This window comes from Podarcis raffonei, chromosome 13, assembly GCF_027172205.1.
Source record: "Podarcis raffonei isolate rPodRaf1 chromosome 13, rPodRaf1.pri, whole genome shotgun sequence".
Classification (NCBI taxonomy): Eukaryota; Metazoa; Chordata; class Lepidosauria; order Squamata; family Lacertidae; genus Podarcis; species Podarcis raffonei.
The window spans coordinates 31,725,432-31,740,535 of record NC_070614.1 but is presented as its reverse complement, the minus strand read 5'-3'; the positions used below and the strand labels follow the sequence as shown (position 1 = coordinate 31,740,535).

Here is a 15,104-nt window from a genome sequence, read left to right as displayed (position 1 = left end):
TAATATCCATTGCTAGAAACATTTCCCTTGCCATATTCCATCTTCCCATCAGTCACCCTGGAGACTGCCTCTCCCTCGGGAGTTGTTAGGATCCACCTCTGGCTCAGTCCATTGGGATTTCTTTCCACTAAATAGTGCCATTCACCGCTCTAAGAGATACTGCTGTGAAAAACCCAGCCACACTTGCAGTTACTTCCAGGCTAACATAATTAACAGGAAACTAAAATATTATCTTAAAGATTTCAAAATAAAACATTACCAAAGGAAATCAAATGCAAAATGCACATTTAAAACAGCACAATTAGGAAGATAATATTATCATAGATACCATGCTCTCTGTATCCAGTATCCAGTAACTAGTTGTTGTGGTTCGATCCCCGTGTAGTGGAATGAAAACACACGGACACGTGATATAAGGTTAATGGGCAAGAAAAGGCCACAACTTTATTGATTACAGCAAATGAAAAGGTATTGGCTTAGGCATTGGATCACGTCAGTTGACTCCACCCACTCGGAGAGGGGTGAGTCAGAAAGGGGGTTTATTCACCAGTAGGTGGAGCCTGTTGATGCTAATCCAACTATAAGCTCTCCCCTGATGTCACCGAGGGTCGTGCCATGGCCTCCCGCCACACAGGCATCAGACAGAATACACGACCGCCGGATTCCTTTAACGGAATACCCAAAAATTGAAGGCGTAGGCGATGGCCACACCTAGCCCTTCCACACACCACAAACACATTATTCCAATGCCTAACCGCCACCCGAGCCCAGAATGGGGCTCGCCGCCAATACTCTCACGGCTGTAACCAATCCCTAATGCTGATGATGATGCTACCTAACCACCATATATCATTCCCATTGGCCACTCGTTCATGACATTCTACAAGCCTCACTAGGTCCAATGAGCATCAACTGCCACTGTCAGAGCCTGTTATATTCAAAACTATATTATGTACCAGGTGAGGCGGGGTCTGTGTGTCCTGAAGCTGAACAAGAAAATGTCAAACCTGCAATGTGGAAGAATGCAAATGGATCAAAGAGAGGCAGGTCCTATGTAGCTGGTTTCCACAGTAGATATAGTACATTTGATCAAGAGGCATGACAGGGTTTAGTTGGGAGGAAAGGTCCATAGCAAAACACACTTCCTCCTCCTCCTCCTCCTCCTCCTCCTCCTCCTCCTCCTCCTCCTCCCTCTTCTTCTTCTTCCGCTCTACACCCAGAGATTTCAGAGCAGTTCAGAGATGGGGCAACCCAAAAAATGGGGGGGCTCTATGGCCTGCTGACCATCCGTTTCTGGCTCTATGGACAGAGACTTCCCCCTCAAGACCCCTTTAACAGGGTACCCTGTAAATGCCACTGCTGTTGGGGGGGGTGGATCACCCCTCCCCCCTCCAGGTCAGAAGATAGACTAAAGGATTCCGCCAAAGGACTAATCCGCCAAAATTGCGACTAGTGCTACAGGGAAGGCAAAACCTGACAATCAGGGGAAATTCCTTCCCAGCTCCGAAAAACAGCAACCATTAAGGAATCATAGGAAAGCCCACTAAGCTGGATAGGAAAAGGTTAGAAGAAAATCAGAAAAACAACAGCAATGCTAAGGGGTGGGCAGGGTTGGTGACACCACAAGGCTGACTTGGCTGCAGTGAGTTGTGTCGGCCTGATTATAAGTCCAGGGAGTGGACCTGAGTGAAGCCTGCAAAAGCTTCACCCCCACAGACCACCGTGGATTGGCAAGATGCTCTGTGGTGGCTGGGGAGGAACACAACAGTCAGGGCAACATGGCGAGGCTCCAGGGGCTTAGGGAGGCACCGTGGTGGGCCGCAACTGGCACTCGCCGTGGAAGAAGGGTTAAGTGGTCATTGTCACTTCACTGGATAAATGTTATACTCTAGCTCTCCTCTGATCCTTGCACTAAAACTTTGCATTGACTTGTGGGCATTCTTTCAGGTTTAATAGTTTTCCCGGGGGGTGTAAAACAAGTTTGATTTTGGACCCCTCCTGTATAATTTCTATATAAATACTTTTTTTGTTTACTGTGAAAGTAGAAGCAGTAACTTTCAACAATGTTTTCAGATCAGCTGTGCTGGACTCTTGGGAGTAAGATCCCAAGACGACAAATAAGGCTTAAAAGAATGATCTTTCCCATGTCTACTGCTGCTAATTTAGTGACTATTATCCTCACCTATGCAGTCTATTTAAAGGAGAGGGGGGACGTTACACGTACTGTGGCAAGTGCTGCAAGAAGGCTGAAAGAGCTTGGTTGAGAAGATGCATGGATTCTGACATCTTTATCGTATCGTACCCTAAAGTATTTGGAGAGGAAATTGAATCTTATCATCAAAGGTATTTTAAAACGATTTAAGGTGGTTTGGTAGTTTCCTTTTACTCTGATGTAATCTAGATATGTCTATCAGCATTTTATTTTCTTCTCATCTATCAATTTTAAAGGGGTCTTATATACTCTTGTATGCTGATACCAGTCCTTATTAGAGTGCTCAACTTTAAAATGAACAATGACCACCTGGTATGCTAAACACATTCCTAATTATTGTTCCAAAGGCAAATAGATGTAGCTGATGCGGATATATTGTATCATTCAACTGTGTGGTCCATTTGTGATGCGTGAATCATGGATCTGGGCTGTGTTCTGTTCCATTCAGTCTGCGTGCTGGAAGAACGATCCCAATCAAGGCTACAGCCTTTTCCCCCAGTAACTGGATAATTTGCAGCAGGTTTTTTCCCCCCATGTCAGAAAAATAAGAGAGTGATGACATGAAAATCCATGCAGGCAGAACTAGATTTGTGTTACATTTCATGGGGACGCAAATCCACCCCAGATCATTATCACCCACTGAAGTATTAGAGACATATATTGGCACAAACAGTAGCACTACTGGCCTGTGAAATTCATTAGGAGATTTTATGTCAATATAATGCATTCACTTTACTATTTATCTGTAGCCGACTACATTCAAAACAGGCTGTTGCCTTAGAATTCTGCCTTATTCGCAAACACATATATACTCTATTACTTATTTTTGAAAAACATGGGTTTGAATTAGGCCACAAGCGATGGGACAGCTCTTCAAGTGACATTAATAGCAGCTTATTTTGTGGGGCAAGGCAACTAAAGGAAGTAGTTTAAAAGCCCCCAGATAGCTTCATATCACTGTAAGATTACTTGTTGTTGTTGTTTAGTTGTTTAGTCGTGTCCGACTCTTCGTGACCCATGGACCAGAGCACGCCAGGCACCTCTGTCCTCCACTGCCTCCTGCAGAATCCTCCAAACATGGAGACTGAACAAAAATATGCAATATGAGTTAATATGTAAATTTTGGAGTAAAAGTGTTTGAGATACTTTAGATAATAACAGATATAGAAGCTTCAATTTACAAACTGGCTATTTTGGCATAACCTTTAATTTCAATTGTTTTTTCACTACTTGATTAGCAAAATAATGTGGAATATATAATGAAATTTCAAGAAGCATGTTTAAATTAGCTTGTTAATCAATATTAACACTTTTTAGCTTCTTCCTCCACCAGAGAAAATACAAATGTTGAAGAAAAAATGAGCAATCTTACTTCCATTTCAACGTTTCTGCTGTGGGAATTCTCAGATGTACGAGAACTACAGATCTTATATTTCTTTCTGTTCTTAGGATTGTACTTGACTACCATGACTGGGAATCTCCTCATTATTGCTGCAATAGTGCTAGACCATCACCTCCATACACCAATGTACTTTTTCCTAACTAATTTGGCAATGATGGACATGGGCTCTGCTTCTGTCATGATTCCCAAATCATTAGCCAATTCCATCATGAACAGCAGGTCGATTTCTTACTCTGGGTGTGTGGCCCAGGTTTTCTTCTATATGTTCTTTGTAGCAGCAGATTTTGCCATTCTAACAGTAATGGCACATGATCGCTATGTTGCCATCTGCAACCCATTACAGTATGAGACAATTATGCACAGAGGAGCTTGTATTCAGATGACCATCATTGTGTTGACTTCTAGTCTTCTTTATGCCATGTTACACGCTTGTAGCACTTTTGCAATCACCTTCTGTTCAAATGACGTCCATCAGTTCTTCTGTGAAGTTCCAACATTACTGAAGCTCTCTTGCTCTAATATCTACCTCGTCGAAGTAGGGGTTATTGTGTTAGGGTGTTGCCTGGGACTAGGATGCTTCATGTTCATTATCATAACATACATGCAGCTATTTGCTACAGTGCACAGAATTCCTTCAGTACATGGTCAGAAAAAAGCCCTCTCCACTTGCCTTCCCCACCTCACTGTTGTCTCTTTGTTTATGGGCACTGCACTCTTTGCCTATGCAAGGCCTCCCACTAATGCTTCTTCTGATCTGGATATAACTTTTGCTGTGATTTATACTGTAATTCCTCCCATGTTGAATCCATTCATCTACAGCATGAGAAACAAAGAAATCAAGACTGCTTTGTGGAAACTCTTAGATTATGGGCATTCTTCTAAAAATATATTTTGAGTTTTTAAAAATGGATTGTATATTCAATGTGAATGTTTTGATATACAGTTTTTAACCTAGCACTAGAACCTTGGGGTGGACATTTGCTTTGCATGTAGGAAGTTCCTGCTGTAACCCCTGGCATCTGCAGGTGGAGGAATGAATGATTCCATATCTCAAGCCATAGGGAGCCACTACCAATCAATGTCAACAATATTGAGCTAAATGGACCAATGGGCTGTTTCAGTGTAAAATAACTTCCTGTGTTGCTCACTCTGCAATGCAAATAGTCTTATAATTTATTCACCTTATTCTCCATGCCATTCATTGCCATTTGTTCATCCTCTTCACCCTTCTCCCCCCAAACAATGTTTTACTTACTAGTGATACCAATTAGATATAACTGTTTCAGCAAATACTATTTCCAATGCCTTTAGGAGAAAAATGAAAGTTCAAAAGCATAAAATGTATGTCCCCAAAATAATTATCAATTTTATTATATTTTTGCTTGCCACTCCAATTTCTGAGTCGCGTGAGATTCCAGGGGTTCCTGGAATTTACCCAGGGTTCATGTTTCCTTTGGAATGAGGGACAACAGAGACTGTTGTGTCTTTATGATATATGCTTCATTTACACATATATACAACTTGTGCCTACATTGGAGGGTTTCAAAGCATTAAGACTCCAAAAAGGTTGGTGTGTACTATCCATCATACAACTTCAGTTAGAAATACTCCAGTCAGTTTCTGCACTAACTGAGGCTTCTGAAGGGCAGCCCTATGTATAATGCAATACCACAATTCAACATGGATTGCTATGGAAATCTATCTCTATCTAGAAATGGCTACAGTATTTGAATATTGCAAAATAAATAGACATGGATTTCACCACATGTGTGATCATTTTTCATGTACTGACGCACATGTTGTATCTGTTATTTCTTTGTGTCTGCTACCAAAGGACTACCAACATGTACCTGAGGAGTGTGATCAGTTGTGCTTACTCTTGGGAGTAAGATCTCAAGATGGCAAAACAGGCTTAAAATAACTCTCCCTGCCATGTCTGCTGGCACTAATACCTGATGCAACCTTTAGCGACCATTATTCCCACATATGCAATCTTTTTAAAATGGGGAAAACAGCTACCTCTTCAGTGGTAAGTTCCACAGGAAGATTGAAAGAAGATGCATGGGCTCTCACATATGAACTGCATTTTACCTTAAAACAGCTGGAGGGAAAACTGAATTTCACGATTAAAGGTACTGTATTTTAAAATGATGTAAGGGGGTTCAGTAGTTTCCTATTACTTTTATGCAATCTCAAGGTGTTTGCCAATTTGTTTGTCTTCTGGTCTTCTATCAGTTCTCAAGGGGTCTCATACATACATACTTGAAACAATGAAGCCATCACTACACTGCTCTACTTTTAAAAATGTGTAGTTTCTTTCTAACTGGATCATCATTTTGTTAGGCTGGGTCCAGACTTGGTAACACTTGGAATAGACCCATTGATTTCAGCAGGTCTCCTGCAAGTAGGACTAAATAAGGATCCAACCCAGTATGTTTCATATTTGTGAATTCTGGTACACCACATTTAATGGGAAACTGTGGCTAAAAAGGCAGCGCAGTTATAAATGATGGTATAAATATTTTATTATTCCTGTAACAGCAACAACCAAAATGAAATCCCCTACCACACTGAAACCCAGCCCTATCCCCCACTGAATGACTGAGGTTAGGACAGAATCTTACTACACAAGGGGACGGTAGACTAGCTCTTAGGAGATCCAGGGCAGATCACATAGCACAAAGCAGCTCTGTGATCAGAGCAAGCAGCCCCAAGCATTGATTTTCACCATTACATATCTTTTGAGAACTGTTCATGAAAGGAGTCAATTGAAGTGGGGTTGTGGGAATAAAGGCTGCTCACTGAAAAGTCACCACTCAGCTGAGAAACAGCCCATTCATTCAGAACAAAAATGTGCTTAGGAGTTTCCACACTAGCAATGAAAGCAGATGCACGATGAGTTATTTTTTCAGACCTCAACACAGATAATCCAGGTTAAAGGAAGAAAAAGTATAGGCTGGAATTTTGATGGTGACAAAATTGTGTGGATGACGTGAGAACTTTCTGAGCATGACCAGCACCAAGTCCACAATAAACTGCCATGTGGAAGCACACCTTGTGATATGCATCAAACAAGGGTGTGAGTAGTTGTTTTGTTCCTCCTCCTGCACTACTGTTCCCTTACTCCTGCGTAGGTCTGAGCTAAAATGGTACAAATCTCTCCCCCCCCCAATGAAAATTGCTGTAAAAATGATGTGGTGTATCTGAGGTGGGAAACTGGAGCCAGTGCATCCAAATCAGTTTGTGGTGAGGGTTGGAGGAAGGCAACATCTCTCTGCATCATGGAGGCTGGTGGCTGATGTGTTGTCATTTCCTATGCTGCACTCTGTTGCATAAGTTTTAGAAAGAAACCTAGGGTTGCCCAGTTGCACTGTTTTCCGTCTATCCCAGTGGAGACAATGGGGGAGGTGGACTACTCCCTTTTATTCTTAGAAAAGGCTTGCAAGGTAGGTTAGGCTTCATGGAGAATGCAGATTCCCCCCTCTGCAGAATTGCCCTTGAACCAATGTTCTCCTTTAAGCATTTTAGCCATGACCATTCATTATTTCATTAGACTATTGAACTAAAGCAGTGGTTCTCAAACTTTTTTCTTTGGGCTCACTTTTAAACTACATCTATTCCACAACCCTACAATGAGTAACTTCTTCCATCCTTCCATCCTTCTCCCTGACATCTGCATGTCCACCCAAACATCAGAAAAGAAGCATGTAGTTTTGTGCATGTATTCGGTGCACCTTAATCAGAACCCTTCATGATTGGGGCCAACAACTGTGTGGTGAGCTCTTACACACATATAGATGTGTGAACATAGGTTTCCCTTTCTGATGTTCCATTGAATGCATAACTGTAAGCAAAGTGTGGAGGGGATAGTCTCACGCCATTCTGCACACATTTGCAAGAGATGTAGAGGCAGGACTGGCAGCAACAGCAGCAGATATGTTCTATGCCTATGATAATGTTTTATTCTCTTGTTAATTATGTTGTTTTAAAGGTGCATTTTATATTTGACTTCATTTAGCAATGTTTTATTTTGAAATGTTTAAGTTCTTTTGTTAACTTGGTTTGTGTTAAATATGTATTCTGTACTTGACTTCCTTTGTAATGTTTTATTTTGAAAGCTTTAAGGTAATATTTTAGTTTCCTGTAAATCATGTTGCCTTGACTATATACAGTGGTACCTCGGATTAAGAATTTAATTCGTTCCGGAGATCTATTCTTCACTTGAAACTGTTCTTAACCTGAGACACCACATTAGCTAATGGGGCTTCCCGCTGCCACCGTGCCACCGTGCCACTGTGCGATTTCTGTTCTTATCCTGAAGCAAAGTTCTTAACCCGAGGTACTATTTCTGGTTTAGTGGAGTCTGTAACCTGAAGCGTCTGTAACCTGAGGTACCACTGTATTTGACTTTCTTTAAAAATGTTTTATTCTGCATTGTTTTATTTGATGTTTTAATGTGCTGTAAAGCACTCTGAGATTTTTTTCTTTAAACTATAAAGCGGTATAGAAAATGATGATGATAAAAATAAAAATAAAAATAAAAATAAAAATAAAAATAAAAATAAAAATAAAAATAAAAATAAAAATAAAAATAAAAATAAAAATAAAATGAATAGACACAGATACTCTCAGGACAATATCCATGCTGGGATAGCTCAGTTGGTAAACCTGAGACTCTTAAACTCAGTCATGAGTTTGAGCTCCATGTTGGGTAAAAGATACTTGCATTGCAGGGGGTTGGGGTCCATTCCAACTCTACAATTCTATTGTTCTATGGTTCTAAAACTGAGGGGGCAAAAGGGCCATCACAACATTTGCCTATTAATCAGTTAAGCAAAGAATACCATTAGATTTGATTATTAGATAAAAGGCACTGTGCTTAAATCTAACTGGTTAATCAATATTTGTACCCTAACAATCCTTATCTTCTTCCTTGTACAGGTAGCATGTTAATAAGCCCTATGAACAAAATGCACAATGTTACTTTTCTGCTGCTGGGATTCTCAGACATTCGAGAACTACAGATCTTACACTTTTTTGTGTTCCTAGCATTATACATGACAGCAATCATAGGGAACCTGCTCATTGTTGCTGCAATTGTCCTTGATCACCACCTTCACACACCCATGTACTTCTTTCTACTGAATTTGGCTATGCTGGATGTTGGAACAATTTCCGTCATGGTACCCAAATCAATGGCTATTTCCCTCTTAAACAGCAGGTATATTTCATATTTTGGATGCGTTGCTCAAGTTTTCTTTTTATATTTATTTGGAACATCAGATTTTGCTCTGCTAACTATCATGGCACATGATCGCTATGTTGCTATTTGCAACCCACTCCACTATGAGACAATTATGCACAAAGGAGCCTGCATACAGATGGTAGCCATTGGGTGGATTGTAGGCCTTCTTGCTGCCATATTGCATGCTGGCAGCACCTTTGCCAACACCTTCTGTTCTAATGCTGTCAATCAGTTCTTCTGTGAAATCCCAAAATTATTGAAGCTCTCCTGCTCTGACTTTTACTTAGTTGAAGTTGGGCTTCTTGTTCTAACCTTTAGTATAGGAACAGGTTGTTTCATATTCATTATCATAACATATATGCAGATCTTTTCCGCAGTGCTCAGAATCCCTTCTGTTCAGGGTCAGAAAAAACTCCTCTCCACTTGCCTTCCTCACCTCACGGTTGTATCTGTGCTTATATTCACTGGGATCTTTGCTTATGCAAAGCCTCCAAATGACGCTTCTTCTGATCTCGATATTGCTTTTGCTGGAATATATACCATTATTCCTCCCACACTGAATCCATTCATTTACAGCATGAGAAACAAAGACATCAAGACTGCATTGTGGAAACTCTTAGATTTGGGGCCTTCTAAAACTCAATTTAGAGTTCTCTAAAAGTGCAATTCTATACCCTTCAATGTGTGAACATTTTAATATGCAATTTTTTAACCCAGAATTATAACCTTTGATAAAATAAATCCTTTGAATTCAAACAGCATGGGAAGGAATTGTTTCCTCTTTCAAGCCCTAGAGAGCCACTGAAAGCCATTGTAGGCATTACAGAGCTAAATGGACAAATATTCTCATTCAGAATATTGCAGTTTCTGTATGGTAATATTTGGCTCTGCAATTTTTTACCTTGAACTATAAGCTTTTGGTAGAACATCTGCTTTGCATGTTGATAATCCCTGACATCTCCAGGGATGGATCATCTGCTTTGGATACAGAAGGTTCTCAATTTAACCCTGACATCTCCAGATAGAGGCAGGAATGATGCCCTGTCTGAAGAGAGTTTACCATGCTCCTAATTCTGTGATACATATTTCCCTCCCACCCGGTTTCCCCACAAAATTCTCCGTGTCATTCATTGTCATTTCACCCTATTTTTAAAATTGTTTATTTCACTTACAACTGGCATAAATACAGCCAACCTGCCATTTACAGATTTTCAATATGTGTTCAACCTCACAAAAGTGCATCACACTGAACCCCGAAGTGACCTAAAAATGTCACAGAAAGGGGTGGAATGAGGTGTTTACAGGCTTTTTCAATGATGTTTCAAATACACATTATTTCGCTTGAACTCGTGGTGCCTTGGAACATAACCCCCACTTAATGGGGGTTGCCTATATAGAACAATCAAAGGTAACGAATATTCATTCTAAAAAGAAAAAGTGTTGAAAACGTGTAATTTCCCATCAGAATTTTCAGTTTTACTGTAGTGTAGACAGAATCAGGCATTTTGATTGTGATCATTCTAAATTATAAAACTTTTTTTGATAAATTAATATATGATGTTGCAATCTTCCTTCTCTTATTTTGATAATATTCATTGCTAGAAACATTTCCCTTGCCATATTCCATCTTCCCATCAGTCACCCTGGAGACTGCCTCTCCCTCGGGAGTTGTTAGGATCCACCTCTGGCTCAGTCCATTGGGATTTCTTTCCACTAAATAGTGCCATTCACTGCTCTAAGAGATACTGCTGTCAAAAACCCAGCCACCCTTGCAGTTACTTCCAGGCTAACATAATTAACAGAAAGCTAAAACATTATCTTAAAGATTTCAAAATAAAACATTACCAAAGGAAATCAAATGCAAAATGCACATTTAAAACAGCACAATTAGGAAGATAATATTATCATAGATACCACGCTCTCTGTATCCAGTATCCAGTATCCTATCCAGTATCCAATATCCAGTATCCAGTAACTAGTTGTAATTGCACACTCTAACCACATGTGCAACAATGTGCATTCCCTGATGAACCAATTTATCATAGTTGATTCTTCCATGAAATAATCCATCATGGAATGTGGTATTCTGCCCCCACACCCCGTTTGCACACACTCTCACCTTCGCATTTTTCCAGCACTTTTAATACAGGTAGTCCAGTTTGCACATTATGGTCAAATATGCAAACATTATCAACTAACTAACTAACTAACTAACTAACTAAACTAACTAAATCATACCCTCACAGCAAGCTCATGAAGTACATTAGACTGAGAGGCAGTGACTGGCCTAAAGCCACTCAGTGAGTTTCATGGCTGGGTTTAACCTTGGTCTCTCAGGTTGTAGTCCACTTACACCTTTTTACATCTTTTGGAAAAAAGATGTAGAAGTGAATAAGCTGGGTGAAGGGGATATTGGTCTGGAAATTTATTGGGTTTCTTGTTAGCAGTCCTATGTAGCACTTTTAAGATTCACCAATTCAGTTTGCTAACCTGTACATACTTATCACAGCTCATTGGCCACTTGTTCATGACATTTTACAAGTCTCACTAGGTCCAGTGAGCACCAACTGCCACTGACAGAGCTTGTTATATTCAAAATTATATTATGTATGGATCAAAGAGAGGTAGCTGGTTTCCACAGTAGATATAACACATTTGATCACTGTGTTGTTTTTCCTTATCTTATTCAAAAGTATGTTAGCAACAAACAAACAAAACCGTGGGTGCTGTATTAATTGGGCTCACTCTTATTTGCCTTTGATTCCATTAACCAACAGTGTCTATGGCTGAGGTTAGAGGAATAGTTGCATGCCCAGCCACAGAGGCCCTGCCCCCAGGGAGACTAGCTGACTGGTGGGAAGAATGAATAGACATGACAACTGTAATGGGATTAAAAGGCCACAGTTTTATTAATTTCAGATGTAGGTAAACCTTGGCATAGGCATTGGGCATCTATTCCCCATGGGGAACCGAGGCATGACTGGGTCCTGGTTGGGAGGAAGGGTTAATAGCAAAACACTCCTCCTCCTCCTCCTCCTTCTTCTTCAGGGCAGTTAAGAGATGGGGCAGCCCAAACATTGGGGGGGGGGGCTCTATGGCCTGCTGGCCAACCGCTTCTGGCTCTATATAGACAGAGACTTCCCCCTCAAGACCCCTTTAATGGGGTACCCTGTAAATGCTGCTGCTGGTAGGGGGGGTGTATCACCCGTCCACCCCTCCAGGTCAGAAGATAGACTAAAGGATTCCGCCAAAGCACTAACCCGCCAAAATTGCGACTAGTTCTACGGGGAAGGCAAAACCTGACAATCAGGGGAAATTCCTTCCCAGCTCTGAAAAACAGCAACCATTAAGGAATCATAGGAAAGCCCACTAAGCTGGAAGGAAAAGGTTAGAAGAAAAGCAGAAAAACAATAGCAATGCTAAAGGGTGGGCAGGGTTGGTGACACCACAAGGCTGACTTGGCTGCAGTGAGTTGCGTCGGCCTGATTATAAGTCCAGGGAGTGGACCTGAGTGAAGCCTGCAAAAGCTTCACCCCCCCAGACCACCGTGGATTGGCAAGATGCTCTGCGGTGGCTGGGGAGGAACCCAACAGTCAGGGCAACATGGCGAGGCTCCAGGGGCTTAGGGAGGCACCATGGTGGGCCACAACTGCCACTCGCCGTGGAAGAAGGGTAAGTGGCCATTCTCACTTCACTGGATAAATGTTATACTCTAGCTCTCCTCTGATCCTTGCACTAAAATTTTGCATGGACTTGTGGACTTCCTTTCAGATTCAATAGTTTTCCTAAGGGGTGTAAAACAAGATTGATTTTGTGCCCCACTCTTGTATAATTTCTACATAAATACTTTTTTTTCTACTGTGAATGTAGAAGCAGCAAATTTCAACAATGTTTTCAGATGAGCTGTGCTGGACTCTTGGGAGTAAGATCCCAAGATGGCAAGTAAGACTTAAAAAAATGATCCTTCCCATGTCTACTGTTGCTAATTTAGTGACTATTATCCTCACCTATGCAGTCTATTTAAAGGAGAGGGGGGGGACGTTACACGTACTGTGGCAAGTGCTGCAAGAAGGCTGAAAGAGCTTGGTTGAGAAGATGCATGGATTCTGACATCTTTATCGTATCGTACCCTAAAGTAGCTGGAGAGGAAATTGAATCTTATCATTAAAGGTATTTTAAAACAATTTAAGGTGATTTGGTAGTTTCCTTTTACTCTGATGTAATCTAGATGTGTCTATCAGCATTTTATTTTCTTCTCATCTTTCAATTTTAAAGGAGTCTTAAAGGTAAAGGGACCATTAGGGGTTGCGACGCTCATCTTGCTTTATTGGCCGAGGGAGCCGGCATACAGCTTCCGGGTCATGTGGCCAACATGACTAAGCCGCTTCTGGCGAACCAGAGCAGCGCACCTATTTATCTATTTGCACTTTGAAGTGCTTTTGAACTGCTAGGTTGGCAGGAGTAGGGACCGAGCAACGGGAGCTCACCCCGCTGCGGGGATTCGAACCACCAACCTTCTGATTGGCAAGTCCTAGGCTCTGTGGTTTAACCCACAGCACCACCCGCATCCCAAAGGGGTGTATCATTCAACTGTGTGGTCCGTTTGTGATGCGTGTATGATGGAACTGGGCTGTGTTCTGTTCCAATCAGTCTCTGTGTTGGAAGAAAGATCCCGATCAAGGCCACAGCTTTTTCCCCAGTAACTGGATAATCTGCAGCAGGTTTTTCCCCCCATGTCAGAAAAACAAAAGTGATGAAATGAAAATTCATGCTGGCAGAACTAGAATTGTGTTACATTTCATGGGGACACTAATATACCCCAGATCATTATCACCCACTGAAGTATTAGAGACATATTTTGGCACAAACAGTAGCACTACCAGCCTGTGAATTCATTAGGAGATTTTATGTCAGGGGTCAGCAAACTTTTTCAGCAGGGGGGCGATCCACTCTCCCTCAGACATTGTGGGGGGGGTGGACTATATTTTGAAAATAAATAAACAATGAATAAATTCCTATGCCCCATAAATAATCCAGAGATGCATTTTAATTAAAAGGACACATTCTACTCATGTAAAACACACTGATTCTCGGACTGTCCGCGGGCCGGATTTAGAAGGCGATTGGGCCAGATCTGACCCCCAGGCCTTAGTTTGCCTACCCATGTTTTATGTCAATATAATACATTCAATTTAATATTTATCTGTAGCAGACTACATCAAAATAGGCTGTTACACTGTTACCTTAGAATTCTGTCTTATTCGCAAACACATGTATACTTAGTTCTGAAAAACCAGGAGCACCTATAACTGAGGATAGCAGTATGTTATAGTTTCCAATTTCAATACCTGACATTTCCATATATATATATATATATATATATATATATATATATATATATATATGAGAATGAAAGATTAGGTAGTGGACTAGTCATGTAGATGTAGACAGTATTTTGCAAGATAGACATATAGAAGCACCCTAATTCAGTGATATACAAAGTGCTTTGTATGCAAGATCTTCCCATTTGACAGATGGTTTCAGGTTTGGGAGCTGCCAGTCCAACACTATCTTCTTCAAGTGATATCTAAATGCCATATAAAACATATGTTTAACATCATGATTATCTCTTCAAAGATTACTACAGTGGTACCTTGGGTTACATACGCTTCAGGTTACATACGCTTCAGGTTACAGACTCCACTAACCCTGAAATATTAACTCAGGTTAAGAACTTTGCTTCAGGATGAGAACGGAAATCATGCAGCAGCGGTGCAGCAGCAGCAGGAGGCCCCATTAGGTAAAGTGGTGCTTCAGGTTAAGAACAATTTCAGGTTAAGAACGGACCTCCAGAACGAATTAAGTTCTTAACCCGAGCTACCACTGTATAGCAGATGAGGGTTTGAATTAGGCCACAAGAGATGGGACAGCTCTCCAAGTGACATTAATAGCAGCTTCCTTTGTGGGGCAAAGCAACTAAAGGAAGTAGTTAAAAAAAACCCAGATAGCTTCATGTTACTGCAAGATTACTTAGAGTACCTCAAACATGCAGACTGAGCAGAAATAGAAAATATTAGTTAATATATAAAGTTTGGAGTGAAATCAGTGTTTGAGATACTTTATATAATAACAGATATGCATGCTTCAATTTACAAATGGGCTATTTTGGCATAATCTTTAATCTCAATTGTTTTTACACTACTTGATTAGCAAAAGAATGGGGAATATATAATGAAATTTCAGGA

General features: G+C 40.8%; 2 protein-coding genes across 2 annotated transcripts; both read left to right on the top strand.

Moving 5' to 3' along the window:
- The first annotated feature begins 3,570 nt into the window (after positions 1 to 3,570).
- On the top strand, positions 3,571 to 4,509 carry LOC128398747 (olfactory receptor 14I1-like). The gene has a single exon (XM_053359999.1). The coding sequence runs from the start codon at positions 3,571 to 3,573 to the stop codon at positions 4,507 to 4,509; it is 939 nt and encodes a 312-aa protein (XP_053215974.1).
- Positions 4,510 to 8,584: 4,075 nt separating this feature from the next.
- LOC128399346 (olfactory receptor 14A16-like) lies at positions 8,585 to 9,517 on the top strand. The gene has a single exon (XM_053360688.1). It carries the CDS (start codon positions 8,585 to 8,587, stop codon positions 9,515 to 9,517), a length of 933 nt encoding a protein of 310 aa, XP_053216663.1.
- Positions 9,518 to 15,104: the final 5,587 nt, after the last annotated feature.

What these genes read in the sequence shown, in the direction of transcription:
- LOC128398747 (XM_053359999.1), top strand. Translation starts at nt 3,571, where the DNA reads ATGAGCAATCTTACTTCCATTTCAACGTTTCTGCTGTGGGAATTCTCA.
- LOC128399346 (XM_053360688.1), top strand. Translation starts at nt 8,585, where the DNA reads ATGCACAATGTTACTTTTCTGCTGCTGGGATTCTCAGACATTCGAGAA.